This window comes from Lotus japonicus, chromosome 6, assembly GCF_012489685.1.
Source record: "Lotus japonicus ecotype B-129 chromosome 6, LjGifu_v1.2".
In the NCBI taxonomy this organism is placed as follows: domain Eukaryota; kingdom Viridiplantae; phylum Streptophyta; class Magnoliopsida; order Fabales; family Fabaceae; genus Lotus; species Lotus japonicus.
This window is the reverse complement of record NC_080046.1, coordinates 63,867,671-63,885,275: the sequence shown is the minus strand read 5'-3', so window position 1 is coordinate 63,885,275 and position 17,605 is coordinate 63,867,671. Positions and strand designations below refer to the sequence as shown.

Here is a 17,605-nt window from a genome sequence, read left to right as displayed (position 1 = left end):
CAGATTTTAAGGATGTGAGAAAATCTTTCTTTTTATTTAATTTCATTAATTAACGTGTCACATCCTTAAAATCTGATTGGTTGACGGTGTAAAAAAACTTTACACCGTCGGTGCATCATCATTTTTCTCCTTTATCATACTCAATTTTTGCGACCTCTTATAATATTATTCATCCAACGACAAGTTGACAGCGTCTCAACAAGGTCATCAGAAAAGATAATTATTAATCTCACATGTGTTAACTACTAGCTAGTATGTACTATAGTTACCGACAACTAATGTGTGAGAGATCAGTGAGAATGGCGACCCATCATCTTCAAATTGAAAAAAATTACACAATTAAAATAATCTATTCCATTTCCCACCTTAATTTTCTTATAAATATCATATTTGTTTGAGAAACGGTTATATATCTCACATAACAAATGTCTTTATAGGTTTTAAGCTTTATGTTTTCATCCATTCTTATAAGAATCTAATTTCCTTAACACTGAACAAACATTTTTTAAGTTAACAATTTCTCCAAGGTCGAAACTAACCAGATGAACAAATAGACAGGGACATTAAATTTTCATATTACAAGTGTTTGGTAGGATGAAGTTATCCTTCAATTCAAAATTAAGGACTTCAGGCAAAGAAAATTCAAATCTATAAGCAAAATAAGAGAAGGTGAGCAGGCTCATTTTTTGGATATCATTTTCAACTGACTTCAGCACATTTTATTGATAATATTTTCTTCCTGGACCAGCAAGTGGCATGATCTTCACCCATAAAATATTATAGAAGAAGGAAATTCCGCAATTAAACTAAATATGAATAAACTTTTTTTTTTGTTCAATGGATTTGTATTGATATAAGACACAAAGCCACATACAATAAAGAGGCACTAGGCCCATCCTACGCCCATTAAACTGCTCTAAACACATACAAATTGGAAAACTAAGTCATTAAGCCAGTTGGGTTTCTGATGGGTTCTCCTGGGCCTGAAAGGCGTAGTTGAAGTGTCTAGCCCAAAAATATAACTGGATTGGACCAGGTATTCGACTCCCTTTCTTCCTGGTTCATTTGAAGTGGGCCCATTTCATATAGACTTTTCTGATTTTTCAGAACCAGCTTTGTTTCGACAAAAAAAAAGAGCTTTGTTCTTTTATATTTTCTCGTTTTTAGAACTTTCTTCTACGCAGGTGAATAAAGTTTCATTCGCACCTCCATTAACGCAGAGAAATGTTGACAAAAAAAGAGAGCAGAGAAATGAAGTGGAAAGAAGAGGGAGATAAGGAGAAAATAGAGAGAATAAGAAATGTAATGGTTGATATAATTGAATAAGAAGAGAGAAATAAATATAAAAATAGGTTGTAAATGAATCATAGTGCAATACAATGCAGATAGTTATTGACAATAATCAGTGGAATTCAGTCAAATGAGCTTTTTGTTTTCCTACTCAACTTAGACATGAAAAATAGAGAGAATATACAAGACAGAAGTTGAAATTTTACACCTCGACCTCAATCTTGTTCCTTTTTTGCCCCTATCCGTTAATGGATTTCATCAATTTAGAATTTCAATTAGGCATTAACTCTACCCAAAAGATGGCTTTGATATGAGGATTGTCCTATCATGTATTAAAACTATTTTAATCATATTTTTTTTAATAAAAAATATGAGACTTCTCAACCATTTATCTAAGAAATTAAAATTTCAATACCTTGGAGTTGTCCTTAACTCCTTATGATATTTCGTTTAATTACAATTCTCTAAAATTAACATCATAAGAATTCTATGAATTAGAATATCAACAAATGAATAATGTAACTTAAACGTGGAAATATGTGGAATAAAAAGAGAAATAAGAAGAAAAGAAAAAGTAAGAGAGAGAAAGTATGAGATATGATAAATTATAAAAGGAGAGGGATAAAAATAAAAATATGTTGAAATGAAGTGTTTAGATAATGAGGTGTATATAATTATATATTATTATTGCTTCAACAAAGAGAATTATTGTTATTGGAAAGTTGCCATCTTACAGGGAGGAATATAAGAGTACTCTAGCATATAGCTAGGGGTCCTACTACGCCTGAAAGTTCAGCGATTAATGAGAGACAAATGAGAACAGAGTGGGGGCCAGTTCACGTGTTTATGCTACTCTTTCTCTTTTGATAGAGATTGAGGGTTAAATATCAACAGCGTCAACCATGTTTTTAAGATTTTCAAATGAAAAAGCAGCTGATATATTACATTCAGTGCATCTCGCATAAGCAAACCTTGCTTTTTCCATTTGAATGACTAGACAATTATCACTAATTACTAATTAAATTGCTGTTAAATATATTATTCAAAGTAGCATATATAGCTGATCGGCCAGATCATCTAAAGATAGATGATTAAAGTTAGTTTCCAATTAATATTGGTTTACATTGCTTTCAAGCACATCTTGACTATCATCTGGCTTCATCCTTCTATGAATGCATATTGGAATGGAATTTACATGACATATGCACTTGAAATGTTAGTGTAGCCTTTACTGAATGAAACATTGATCGATGTATTTGCAACTTTTGATCAAATGGTATGGTTTACATAATAATTGTTCCGGATGAGATAGTTCTTATAATTCTTATTGCAGGATATGCATGAGATAATGTGGCTATCCCATCACATCTCGTAATAATTTAAAACTTGTAATTGGTAAACAGAGGTTGTTGGTTTTAAATTCAGGAATTCCAAATTCAAACTCATTTTGCAGAAAAAACTTTTCCAATTTTGGTTTCCTTTATTCATTGCAAAGTACTTTTATTCTATGGATGCAAATAAGCTCATCATATAAAAGGCCAAATTAAATCAGCAGCCAGTACGAGAATGGACCACACACAAAGATACTCTCTTATATCTTTTCAGTGTGTCTCGTACCCCCTTTACTCTTTTACATGAAAATATATACACATGTAGTTGGATTTTCTTTTCCCCACCTTCAATCTGAAAGTGTTTCTTTTTGTCTTAAATGGAAATTTTCTGTTTTTGATTTCAATGAGTTAACTATATATGTTTCAAATCACTTTGTATCTGTTATCTTCAATTGTATAATCAGAGATTTAAAGTGCTAAATTGATTCCTCCATCTTTTGAATGCTTTGCAGCACAGATTATAACCTTTCAGCGCCAAGGGAATTGTAATTTATATCACTTTTGTATCAAAAGGTTGCTTGAATGACAATCTCAGGTATGAGAATACGACGAGTCATTTCATGCATAGGCATTGTACTCTCAAACCTGAAATATAGAGCTGAAAATTCGCGAACAAGACTCAAAGGTATTCCTTTCGCTTCACACATTTTAATATACTCATACATTGAAACTTTAGAAAGTGCCTAAAAGACGGAAAACTAATACTCACAATGTTTTCTTTTTTCTTTGGAACAATGTTCATGATTAATAATTTTAAAGGAGTACTAGTTTCATAGGTTCCCATACACTCATTAGTTGGGGCAAACGGTCACAGTTTTTTGAATGATCTTATGCATGTTAATTAAGAGTAAAATACACTCCCCTCCCTTGAGGTTTGCCAATATGACACTCAGCCTCATTCTTAATTAAAATCTACACTCCACCCCACCTACTCTACCAAGTTAACTACATCTTAAAAGATGCTCACGGAATATTCTCTTTAATTCCAAACTAATTAATAAAAAAAAAATTATTATTATTTTTATTTAAAAAAGTTTAAGAAATTTACGATTAATATTTTTATAATAATCTATTTTAAACTATTTACTGTATTATATTTTGACGAAAGCTACAAATATTCTCACAATATAATTTATGATATTATATGATTTTTTTCTTCATAAAATTCATCTTGGATTATATAATTTCAAGATATATGAATTATATTTTAATTTTATATTTGTAGATTGAAAAGATAAATTGCAACTGCCCATACCCAACTCATATATCCCCAAGCTCTTACCACTTGAGCTATCATTGGAGGACATACAACATCATGTGATTGAGATTACTAAGAATTTAAATCCATTTTTTTGAGATATGAAACTATACCTCATTCAGTTATTCTAGTAGACCAAGCACCTCACGTAATAATCATCTGTTATTTGTTGCATTTCGCATTTTATTTGCTAAGATAATATTGCATGTTGCAAGTGCAACCAATCTATGAAGCTAATAATATACTAATTGAGAAGGTGACTAGAACAATCATAAATTTGTTTTTGGGCTTTTCAGTGGAATAAATATCATCTAATTAATCATGAAATTTTGTTAGTACAATTAATCATGAAAATAAGTTAAAAGAAAAATAGAAGTATTTGTTTAGTCTAAATTTATATTTGTAAACTTAAATGTTATTGATATTCCTATACAACATTGTGAAAATATTTAATTGTAAATATCTTAAACTTCTTGAAATAAAAAGTAATAAACGGAATTTTTTAATTTTATTATTATTTAAATATTTAAATTTATTAGTTTGGAATTAAAGAGAATATTCTGTTAGCATCTTTTAACATGTAGTTAACTTGTTAGATTGAGTGGGGTGGAGTGTAGATTTTGGTTAAGAATGAGACTGAGTGTCATTTTGGCAAACCTGAAGGGAGGGGAGTGTATTTTACTCGTTAATTAAAGACAAAAAAGAAATGGAACAACAAGGCCCCGTGTTCGAATCCTTGTTGATGCAACTACTTTAAATACGTGGTAGAGATCATTTTCCCACATAGTGGTAATACTTAGCTCTAACATGACAATCCTAGCATATACATATTGGTTCAACCCAAAAAAAAAGCGACCGGAACCTATTACTTCTCAACTATTGATCAGTTGTCAATTGTCGAGTATGGCCTCGAATATAGTTATTCAGGTGCAAGACCAGTCATTGGATATCCAACTACCACATGACGATAGCCGAGTATGCGCGGCAAGACATTTTATATAAGTGCATGGTCAATCACCGCTCACCGCATGACAAACCCGAACAAACATAGTTATCTAGGTGCATAGTTATAGTCACTAGTTATCCGACCACCACATAACGACCATTGAGTATACCCAACTAGACGGTTATATGAGGCATGTGGTCATTCTTCAGTCATCCATCCACCATAAGAGATCCTTACCAAACGAGTAATGTTACTCACACACCTCTCTTTTGAGGTGTGTGAGGTGGAATGATGAGAGAGATAGGAAGAAAAGAAAAAGTAAGGGAGAGAAAGTATGAGATGTGATAGATGGTAAGAGGAGAGAGATAGAAACAAAAGGAGGTGGAAATGAAGTGTTTTAAAAATGAGGTGTGTATATATCATTACTCTTACCAAACATAGTTATCTAGGTCCATGGTTAGCCACTAACCACCCGACCACCACAATTATATGTCCATCTCACCGCCGACTGGTACCCATTTATATATTTTAACACTTTTAGCATTGAGACACTCTTTTCTCCCAAGGTCAACGACACTCTGTCTAAGGAGAAGATGCGCACTGCTCCGGGAGGTCCTCACGCGCAAAGCCCCTACGCACCGTTGGCTCACCGACACCAAGTTCCATGTATCAACAATTTAACGGGCTCCCGAATTTCCCGCCAACTCAATCCTTGTACCATGCAAGCTGAACCTTATAAAAAAAAGAAGAGTAAGTATACCAGACACACACACTTCATGTCATCTCTCTCACTTCTCACCCACGTTCTAACTTGAGTGTCAAAGCAGATTTCACCGATGGTGCATCGAGATGATAGATGAGCAATAGCGGAGCACCAAGAACCATTGTATCTTCAACGTTCTCCACCTCTCTAAATTTGAACCTGAGTGATTTGGTCAGACTCGTCCAATCAAATACTTCCCCATAACATTTAATATATATAGTTAGGAAATTAGGAAAAAACAAAATCTACAAGAGTCATGCTAAAAAAATTAACAATTATTCTCCATGAGGATCACAAAATTTGATCATTATGGATTAAGTTGATATTGGAATATATATATTGTACATCAAGTCAGACTTGGACTATAAGCAAAGTCACGGACGATGAGACAGCCTAATTCTAAGAATAATGTTTCGCTTACACACTAAACACTAAATAGATTTAGATCTAAATCTTGTGAGATATGGTAAAAACAAAAGAAAAATTAGAGATAATAATAAATGATGTGATATAAATAGAAGAAATAAATATAAATAGTAAATTAATAGAAATGAAATAAGAAAAAAAAAAGTAAAATATGAATGAATCAATAGTCTAATTGCCACTTTTCTCAAGCAGATAACAAAAAAATGGGGTGGAATGCAATATTTGAGAAAAATGAATAACATGATATATAATCAATGTCATAAAAAATGAAGAAAGAAAGATAAAGAAAAATGAAATGAGAGCTAAAATAAAATGTGAATAAACCATAGCACAATTCAATTGAAATACGTACGTACAAATAGAAGAGAAGGGGGAAAAGGGGGAACAAAAACACCTGCATATAGGGCCCATGACATGTCCTTTCAAAAGACCCCAAATTAAGATGTGATTTTCATGATCTTTCTCCACTGCACCACTAACACAATATTATTCACTCTTTCATCGATCACCTGCTATTTCCAGCCATTTACCTCATAAATTCCACACCCTCACACCATCCAGTCCACCATGTCTGCTGAAATGCAAAACGATTCCACTCAAGCTTCATCGTCGTCTTCACGACCATCTGCGGCTCCTTTGAGCCGCTATGAATCACAAAAACGGCGAGACTGGAACACCTTTGGCCAGTACTTGAAGAACCTGACACCGCCAATTTCAGTGTCTCAGTGCAACTTCAACCACGTGCTGGACTTCCTTCGGTACCTCGACCAGTTCGGGAAGACCAAGGTCCACTTGCACGGCTGCATCTTCTTCGGCCAACCTGACCCGCCGGCGCCCTGCACCTGCCCTCTCAGGCAGGCTTGGGGGAGCCTTGACGCGCTCATCGGAAGGCTTAGAGCCGCCTATGAAGAGCACGGCGGCTCACCGGAGACTAATCCCTTTGGAAGCGGAGCTATTCGTGTGTACTTGCGTGAAGTCAAGGAGGGTCAGGCAAAGGCTAGAGGGATCCCATACACAAAGAAAAAGAAGAAGAAGAGGAGCCTAATAACGGGGAGTCATGATCAAGTTCAACCCTCAAAGTCCTTCAAGCAATTGGCTTCTTGAGATGGATAAATGGTAAGTTTTTCATATAATTATGTATATGACTTAAATTTCTTTCAAATTATAAGTTGTTCTCTATGTTTTGCTTGAATTTAATTAAAATGAAACTAATTGATTAATAAAGTTATATATTAACAAGGTCACACATATCCATCTCTATATCTATAGTCTTAATATAATTTGGAAATTTGAAGCCTGAATTTCTATGACTCTTTAGAGAGTAAGAAATTAAATTGTTAGAGGGGTATACAAAACCCTAGAAGTAGATATACAAACCCTAAATTTCCAGTTGTCGATTGAGAAATTGTTGGCTTTGGAGAATAATTTACTTTACTGGGTAAAAACTAAAAGGACCTTAAGAATACTAGTTAGAGTAGAAAGGAAACCTTCTCTCTCGCTATACTCTTTCTCTCTCCTATCATTCAAAGCAAAGCACTGTTTTATTTAATTTAAGTTTCCTAATTAAATAAGTCTCAGGTGCCTACTTTATATTCTGATTTTGGGCCTATTTCTGATCATGAAAGATTTCGTTTGCTCCCCATGGCCATGTCAGAATGATATGTCCTATGCTGCATGCTACATACAAATTGACGTAGAACCTAGCTAAAATGTATTTTGAATTCTATCATTTACTTCTAAATGAACATACACATGTATTCATCATTAACAACTTTACCTTTCTTTCTCTTACATCGATCTCATCTGCACTATAAAATTTTGACAAAAACAAAATTGTGTCTTCTAGTGTTGGTACGCAAACATCTATACACATGTATTCCGAGCTCAGTGATGGTACGCAAACATCTATCAATAACTGTCCCAGCATTGTTAGAGAAAATCTCTTCTAGTGTTGGTTGAATCATGCTCTTATGCAAGCCATCCACAAAGATGGTATATGACTATATCTTGGTCCCTTTCTCTTATAGTCTCCTTCTCTAGTATTCTTCTGCCAATTACGTATGCCATTCATCTCTTCATGCCATATGTCCTTGTTTTCCTCCAAAAGCTCTCTGGCATATCCCTGTGCTGTGAGTTGATTTTCTTTCCATTATGTTGCCAATCCTGAAAGTTTTATTTCCTTATATAATACAATTGAGCACTCATTCTCCCATTATCTTACTGTTAGAGAGTGCTGCAATTTTCTAGAGAAATCTAGATTGCTACCTAGTCTAGAATGTTGTTTAAACAACTAGAAACAACCAAAAGTAAAAAAATGTAAACCGACATGTCTATGTCGGTAGAACACTGCCTATATATATGGGATCAAAGCATTGCAATTGAGTGTGTGGAGAATCACTAATCCATCTCCACCACCATGTGTACTTGCTCTATATAATGTATGAAAGCCACACGGCTAAGTTCACAACTCTATCTATTTTCTATTTTCTATTTTCTAACAGTGGTATCAGAGCTGCGTTCGGTCATACATTGGGCGTAGTGATACTACTCATCTATTATTTTAAAAACTACCCTTGCACTCTTAACCCACCTCTATACTTTTTTTAAGCTATGTCTATATAATATCACTCGATCTTCATCTATCACCATCTCTATTGTTGGTGAAATCTATTATCTAAAAAAATAGCTAAGGGCCTCTGAGACTCAAGTTCATCTAGAAGGAGCACACGCCTGACAATGACGACGGCCTCTGAGGTTCCGCTTGAGTACACGCCCAGGCAATCCAAGTCCAACAAAATGACTCTAGTTGGATTTGATTAGAGTGATGAAATAGCCGACAACAAGTCTCACATCAATGGGTTGGAGGCAAGACGAATGGTTCAAAACTGAAGCTAGCTAAAATTGCACCATCAACGGTGGAAGCAAAGACAACTAAAGAGATCAAGCTCAACTATTGCAAAGCTGAAGATCGGCTAGCAGATATATTCATAGAGACATTGCCCATAGCAAGATTTGAAGAGCTACAAGCTATGTTTGGAGTCACAAGAAAATTGCATCAAGGAGGAGTGTTGGAAAGTGCTGCAATTTTCTAGAGAAATCTAGATTGCTACCTAGTCTAGAATGTTGTTTAAACAACTAGAAACAACCAAAAATAAAAAAATGTAAACCGACATGTCTATGTCGGTAGAACACTGCCTATATATATGAGATCAAAGCATTGCAATTGAGTGTGTGGAGAATCACTAATCCATCTCCACCACCATGTGTACTTGCTCTATATAATGTATGAAAGCCACACGGCTAAGTTCACAACTCAATCTATTTTCTATTTTCTAACACTTACAACAAATTAAATCATGAGTTCAGATAAGGAAGCATGCAGTAAATGGTTTGACAGCACAGTTTCAGGAAATGAGTAAAGGTCTTTAATTTTTATAGGTGTTGGATTTTGTGGTACGTAGAAGCAATGGTGACGGTACTGTTGAAGAAGAAAAAAAAAGGTTTTAATTAAATAGTGAGCAAAATCTGACTTATTATCGTAGAAAAAGGCTTTGATGAAATTCCCCTTGAAGTTTAGAAATGGTTAGGAGATCATGTATTAATTTCCTTACTAGGTTATTCAATAAGATTTTGAGATCTAAATAATTGTCATATGCGTGGAGGAGAAGTACTTTGGTTCGTATATATAAACATAAGGAAGACATTCAAAACTACCCTACATATAGAGATTATTGAACATAGATTATGAGAAGAGACTAGGATAGTATAGATTAGTTTGGTTTCATGCTAAAGGTCTACTACAGATGCCATCTACCTTTTGTGAAGGCTAATGGAAAGGTATATATCGAAGTGAAATTTAAAGATAATATTGCATATGGTTTTTATTGACTTAAAAAAAACATATGATTGTGTGCCAATGGAAGTGTTGTGGAAGGTGGTGAAAAATAAAAGTGTTCGCTTGGCTTATATTTTTGCTGAATAATGTTGAATAATGTTGTGTATACACCACTTCTCCACTTCCACCTTATGAGATAAGGTACAAATGAGAGAGAAATGAGTTATTTGTGATGTGATAAGAAAATATAAAAAAAGATAGGAAGAAAAATATGTGAAATAAGATTGAAGAGAAAATGAGGTGTATATGGATTTTGTTATACAAGATATGTATGAGGGGGAGACTACAAGTGTGAGTACTTCCGAGGGTGTGACTGCCAATGATTTCCCTGTAAAGATATGTTTACATCAAGGCTCGTATTTGAGTCCTTACCTGTCTAATCTGGTTGTAAACATGCTTATGAGTCATATACAAAAAAATGTTCCTAATTGCATGATGCTTGCTCCAATTGAAGGATCAATGAAAAGGATTAATTCTACACTTGAGATTTGGAGAAGCTTTTTATACACTTGTAGTAGCCAATTTTAAGCTTTTTATTCACAATTTTTTTTTATAAAAAACATGTCTGCGATAAAAATAATTCACTAGTTAAAAGGCTTCCTTCAAATTAATTTTAGCACGTAAAGAGTATATTGTAAATGATATGTATAATTTTAGTTATTAAAACATGGTTCATTATGGGTGAACCAGTTTTTAACATAGTCTACCATAGAATTTCACACAAAATTATAGTTTAGTTTGTTACGCATTAATTCCCTCTTTCTATTTGGGTTTGAAACACCCTTTGTGCTCTATTTTGATTACATTTTTGCTTAAAAAAAGACAATAAACGCATTCTTTCCCTCTTAACATTTATTTGTTAAGAGATACTGAAAACATGATTACATTGGGCATCAAATTTTGATTGCGACTAGGGAACCTTCAATCAGCATTATAGGAGACCAAGCCTGAATATTCAGTTTCATATTTATATTTCTTTGTGATTATCCATATTGAATTGCGTAGAATATGCAAGTTTTAGTCATACCTAAAGAGGTTTGTCCAGTTGAATGAGTTGAAACGCATTCTGTCAAGTTATATGCAATTTCTCATGTTTTCTGGAATGCATATTTGCAGACATCCAAAGGCTAAAACAACTGGAAAATGCTAACATTAATTGCAACCAATTTTAATATTCATTGGCTTCTCCATCTGATTATGTGGCTGCTCAAACTGATTTGTTGAATATTCTTTGTGCTCAGGACCGCACCAACGATTTACTTGGATTGGGGGCTTTAATATGCCAAAGAGAAGGAGCTAGCTAGTCGAATATCATCTGCACTGGTTCCCCTTAAAGTTATCACAGAAAATATTGATGATTTCCTACTTTAATTGTAGTTCAGAGCGTCAGAATTATCCTTTTGGATCTAGTTTGGTATAAGTATTAAATATATGTACAACCTTCTATGTTCTCATCACATGTTAGACCTCACAGCCAAAATACAAACGGTAAGAATGGCTAGTTTTATAGTTTTCTATTACTTTCTATCTTCCTTCTATAATGCAAGAACTTCAATTTTCCTGTTGCTATTTCAAGCTGTCAAAAAAGAGATTACAATTTTCAAACGTTTGCTTAAGACATCCAGATTAATAATATTAACTAGTGAGTGACTTGACGTGACCATCTTAGCTAGAAGTTAGTGTGGGCTTCATTTTGAAGCACTATACTGAAAATATTTCAAATGGAACCGAGTGTAAGCCTCGAGAAGAGTTGCGACGTAGAAGTTTTCTTTGTGGTCATTCGTTGACAATAAACAATTATCAGCTCCTAATGCATGTTTGTTTCTCCTGCTCTCTAAACGGTTTCATAACATGCCAACATAGTGAGTTCAATCTAAAACAAACGGTCTCCAAGCAACCACAAAGAAAAGCCATGCATATAGATCTTGCAAGTCTTCTTTTGTTGTAGCACATTTTGTACTCAAGATAGTCTAATCTATAAGTTCCCTTTGGTGTAAAGCCATAACAACATGCAACATTGCAACCAACCAGAGCTGGTATAGTTGATGATCCCTTGAACATTCTGATAGTGATTCAATCCTTAATCATGTGTATGAAGGGGTGTGTTAAAAAAGACAGCTTATTTCAACAAGTTCCAAAGAGATTAATTTCCTGATTATCGATTGAGGGGATAACCCTAGGTGCACACTATATATTAAAAATAACGTGCATATATTATGAGCGTATTTTCATTTTCTGAATGGCTTGGAACCCGCTTCTCTTATACCTATATATTAGGGGAAAAGTGAGGAGATGAGAGACATAGAAGTGTTATACGTTAAAGCAAACTCTATATCGAAGCCCAAATTAGGCATAGTACAGTTGCTGAGTTAACTTATAAGGCTAAATTAAATACTAGCTAAAAGAATCCAAAATTACTCCAGGATAAATTTCTATTTGAGATTCCCTCGTCGTGACAGTAGTATCAGGTGAAGCAGATATGTATGTACTTTTGCCATGCTTATAACCAAAAAACGCCTTTCCAGCACCAACACTGAAACATCTCCCACTTGGCTAGCTATACATATCTGCAACAATGAACAAGTTTGTCAAACCAAATAGTTCAGCAGAGGTATGAGTAGTGTAAGTTGAAAGAGGTCCTATCAGAGGCTATCATCAACCAAAAAAATAAATAAACCCTTTCCATGTTAGAACTGAAAGAACAATTCATAAGGACTCTGTGGTATTATGTGACTACTAACATAGAACCTATGGTCCACCATCAAGATCTCCTACAATGATAATAATATACAGTATGTTTCAAGTAAAAATTTACTGAAGCCAAACAATCACATAGTTGTAAAAGCTTAAACAGTCTTCTCCAAATGGAAACAACTCATTATCTTAAGCAAGTGGAAAATATCTACACATGCAGTCATTTGCAACCAAAGTATAAATCCTGTGAGTTAGAATATTTTTCCTGAGCTAAAGTACAGGTGCACAACAATCAGAGGATTCGATAAGGACCCAAGTTCTTTATATCAAAGGTATTTCTAAATGCAAGCTATGGATGGTTGGAATTGTATCCAAGTTGGGTATGTCTATCATTTTAAGAATCGAAATTCTCCCTTGAGTTACTCTTATTATCTTATACCAGCAAGTCATGACAAACACAACAAACTTGGATTTATTAGCAGGCTAAATCCATAGCTCAGAATATGTAGCATGACACTCATCCCATCAAAACCCCATATCACACTACCATATCATCTCCTACCCATTTTTAAAAATATGGGTTGAAAAACTTGGAAAAAGTAAATCCAGACCACAAAAATCATCTATAACACCAGATTAATTGAATAGTATCATTACAAACCATGACATTATGCACACATCAACAACAGAATGTGTCAATACTTGATGGCATTGGTTGTTAAACGAACCAAGGAAGTCAATTTGACAAAAAAAATAATGAATTTAGGACTAACACATACATTTTAGAGATATGTGATAACATAACACTACCACAAATGATAGTTGGCAATGTCAATTTGCCAACTAATTTGAGTTCTGAGTATTATCCTTGAAAACTTCTCCTAAAGATTTAGAGTCTTTCGAAGTTCTTCCATTTCTGTTCTTTTTCTACTATACATTTTATACCAGTAACTCACTCTTCTCCATTGTTCTTAAAGTAAAAAATGTCTCTACCTATTTAAAGCTGACTGAAATAAAAAACCACAAAAATTCAAATTCAACAAGCATTCTTCAAAAAGAACAAAAAGGAAATGAAATTTGAAAGTAGAAACAGCGATTGAACTGAAGAATTCCCCAAGATTTAGGACACACAATATCATGATACTACCAAAACTCAATAGAACAACAAGGAAATGCTAGAAACCATACATTGTGACATTAGCATATAAATTCTGAGATGTGTCAAAAAAACAGGGGAAATAACAGACAAGAAAGTACAAGATTTACAAGTAGCACACAATTTGGATTGAAGAAATTGAACTTTACAAAGAAAGATATAAAAACTTACATAGAACCCATAAGATGTAAGAACTAAGAAACACTAAAAAAATGGCTGCAGATCTAAAAGACATTATCCTCTTCCATACTCAAATTGATGAGATTCAAGTTACAACATGCCTTGATAATATGCATAAGCACAATGTTTAAGCAAAGAAAAGAGCTCGAAGATGGAAAATTCACCCAAGACCTAACTATAAATGTGCCATAGGGAAGAACTTTAATGGTCAAAGGACCAAACATGATCATGACAAGTTCCCAGAACCCAATCCAACTTAACAGGGACAAATCCATCAATAAATCATAGCTACCATTGAATTTCTATCCCCACATTTCATCTTTTGCATATTTATATACCAGAAAATTGACATACAGCACAGATATACCACAAAAGCTTCTACACTGCATTTATTAAATCAGAAATACACAACCAATTTACCATACATAGCTCTATTTCAGTCAGAAAGAAAAGGAAAGTGAAATATAACGGCAGCCAATAAATGTTGAATGAAATACAAAAGCTCAAGGTGCGTGAAACTTCCAGCCGACTATAAACAGAAAACTACGACCAGTTTGTATGCAGAACTTAATGTGAAATAGATATATTTGCAAGTTCAAAACACAATTATAGACCGCTAAACACCAATCCAGCCTTGAGTTTATAATATATCAAACTTCCAACTGCTTTTCAAATTAAAAAGCCGTGCATAAAGGAATTACAATGTCACTTCATAATGCAAGATAGCTTAGTTAAACTTAAGTCAATCTAGATAGACAAAAAGGATAAAGCAGAGGACAAGAGTTTAAATATTTGTTACTAAAAAAAACTGGAGCCTAACTTCTTGTCTCACACACAAGTGCAAGACATTACACAAAAGTTAAAAATACCCATCAATTTAGCCAAATCTCATCAATAACAATGGAGAACAAGAAGCAAGCGAAATTGGACTTGTACCTAGTGCAACCCCTGCTCCACCTTAAAAATTGCTTATGTTTGGAACAAAAAGTTCTGGAATGACTCAGTTTCTTTTACTATATTGTTCTATTTACTAAGTTCCACAATGGCATCAAATCAAAGGCACCTCTAAAGTTTAAAGGACAAGCACAACTTTTTTATAATAGAAAAACAGCTCATGGAAAAATGTCTCATCACAAACTATGATGAACTCTCAAGAACAAAGTACTAGAGCGCACCACTTGCTAGTATTTTTAATTGCTGAACCACATAAGAAGCAACTAATTCAAAGCCTTATTGCACTCATAGAGTCCTAAATAAACACAGAAAAACAATTTGCCACCAAATAAAGCAACTGATAGAGAAATCATCCACTATCCTCAGGTTCAAAGGCCATGTAATGCACAAAATCATTGGCTCTTTGAAAATCAAAGCACTAAAAACAAAAAAGTACGGCATGTAATAAAACCAAGCTAGAAGAAAGAAGAGAGGAAAAAGTGATTTATTTCAATACCGTTTGACCCAGATCGTTTCCCGCGCTTAATTCTCTCAAGCTGAACCTGTGTGTCCATAAACATCTGCATCCTCTGCAACTCAAGATCTTTAGTAAACTGCATCCTCTGTTTCTCCAAATCCACCATCTGTTTCACTTTCTGTTCCTCCATTCTCTCATACACTTCCCCAAACCTCTCTATAGCCTTCGCCAACCTACTCAACCCTTCCCCCTCCGCTTCCTCCACTTCACTCCCCCTCCCATCATCTTCATCCTCCTCTTCCTCCTCCTCCACCTCCACTTCCACTTCCATATCCTCCTCATCATCCTCATCCTCGTCGTCATCCTCATCAGCCTCCGCCGCTGCCGCAGCGGCCGCCACAGCGGAATAATTCCTCCTGAAGTAACCATCGTCCATCGCGGTAGCCGCAGGCCGCTTCTGCGGCAGCGCCACGGCAGTCGGCGGCGTGGCGATCACAGGAAACGGAGAAGAATTCTTCCGATGCGGCAACAACGGGAGAGCAATCGGCGGCGATGGCGAAGGCGAGGAGGAAGACTTCTTCGGATTAAAATTGGGACCAATCAGAGCATCTAACCGTTCATAGAACGGCCAGGAAGATGAAACAACACCGTTGGAAGACGAAACCCTAGCCTTCTCGATCTTATACTTCTTCTTGATAGTGTCGATGCGATTCTTACATTGAACATCTGTGCGGAAGGTTTTCTTGGTGTGGCCATGGAGGGCGTTGACAGCGTCGGCGACATCCTGCCAATCCTTCTGACGGAGGTTTCCACGGTTGAGTTCGAGGTAGCGACTCCCCCAGGCGTCGACGAGGGTGGAGGAGGCTTCCTCAGACCAGCAATCCTCGCGGACGGGGGTTGGACGCGACGGCGGCGTGAGGGAATCGTGGAAGTCCGGCATCGGAAAAATTGGGAATTAGGGTTTGGTGGTTAGAGGGAGAAAATAAATAGAAAGAGAAAGAGAGAGAAACGGCGAGGCGAAAGAGTGGGAGGGTGAGGGGATGATAATACGGTACGGTCGCCGGGGAAGGGCGCGTGTTGTTGGGGGAAGGTTCGGCTCGCGTCATCGGATCGGCTCGGCTTGACTACTACTACTACTACTATCGGAAAGCCCAACAAGATTTTTTTAAAAAATAAAATAAGATTTTATCTCAAATATAACACCGATTCACCAAAGGAAATTAAATTAAAATTAAAATTAAAATTAATAATATAGATTTGAATACGCGCGTGGCTTGGCGTTGCGTTGCCGACTTGAGATGCGGTGGGGTGACGTGACGGCTAAGCCGGAACGTGAAAATTCCATTCCGTTTGGGAATTTGTTACATTTTATTTTATTTTATTTTTTATATATATATTTTGAGGTTGATGGATAATGTGATAAGAGTTCAAAGAAAGAGCGTTGCATTGCAGAAGATTTAATTAAATCTTATTTTTTGTATATATTTATTATTAATTAATTAAAAGAAAAAAAAAAAGAAAATAGTGTGTGTGTGTGTGTGTGTGTGTGTGTGTGGGTATATTAGGCATAGCACAGGGAGAGTGTGTAGAGAGGGTGGAGGATGTGTCGGTATCCATTATTTATACCTTGCGTTGAGGGGAGGCTACTCTATAACTCTATTTTCCTTCCTTCCCTGATTTATGATAAAGACGCAGTGTCCGTGACCCCGTGACCACTTCCAATTCCATGCTCAAGAACTATATTAACAAAAAATGAAAAAGGTCATTGAAAATTCTATATTGCTAGATTTATTTGATTAATTCTTTCCAAACACAATTTTTTATTTTCTTCCCTGAATAATTGTGGCAACTTTCTAGCTAAAGATTCGTTTTTGTTTAATTTTTAAATATTTGTTGAAGGTTTTTTAAAATCATTATTATAAATAAAACTTATTTGAAAAACCATTTAAATTAGCTTACTGCGCAACACTCATTTTTTAACACTCTCGTTAATACTCTCATGATCGGGTTAGGTAGATCAAATCACATAGGGAGGTGTTGATTGAGAAGAAATTGATGAAACTCTAAGCTGAGAAGAGAGGGAGAGGGAAGTGTTTGGAAAAGGTGGGGGGGAGACGTTAGGGCCAAGCACTGTCGGTGAGTCCGAGAGGTGTCTTGTAAAGGCATCTGATGATTAAGTTAGTAGCTGAATCATT

The 17,605-nt window shown here is 35.2% G+C and overlaps 2 protein-coding genes across 2 annotated transcripts; one reads left to right on the top strand and one right to left on the bottom strand.

The window, feature by feature from the left end:
• Positions 1-6,469: 6,469 nt before the first annotated feature.
• On the top strand, positions 6,470-11,538 carry LOC130722686 (protein LIGHT-DEPENDENT SHORT HYPOCOTYLS 10-like). Its single transcript, XM_057573503.1, has 2 exons — positions 6,470-7,190; positions 11,211-11,538. The coding sequence occupies exon 1, from the start codon at positions 6,642-6,644 to the stop codon at positions 7,176-7,178; it is 537 nt and encodes a 178-aa protein (XP_057429486.1). The 5' UTR covers positions 6,470-6,641; the 3' UTR covers positions 7,179-7,190; positions 11,211-11,538.
• A 739-nt stretch (positions 11,539-12,277) lies between these two features.
• LOC130722685 (trihelix transcription factor ENAP2-like) lies at positions 12,278-16,629 on the bottom strand. The gene is made up of 2 exons (XM_057573502.1): positions 15,450-16,629; positions 12,278-12,536 (listed from the first exon to the last, which is right to left on the bottom strand). Exons 1-2 carry the CDS (start codon positions 16,348-16,350, stop codon positions 12,523-12,525), a joined length of 915 nt encoding a protein of 304 aa, XP_057429485.1. The 5' UTR covers positions 16,351-16,629; the 3' UTR covers positions 12,278-12,522.
• Positions 16,630-17,605: the final 976 nt, after the last annotated feature.

What these genes read in the sequence shown, in the direction of transcription:
- LOC130722685 (XM_057573502.1), bottom strand. Translation starts at nt 16,350, where the DNA reads ATGCCGGACTTCCACGATTCCCTCACGCCGCCGTCGCGTCCAACCCCC.
- LOC130722686 (XM_057573503.1), top strand. Translation starts at nt 6,642, where the DNA reads ATGTCTGCTGAAATGCAAAACGATTCCACTCAAGCTTCATCGTCGTCT.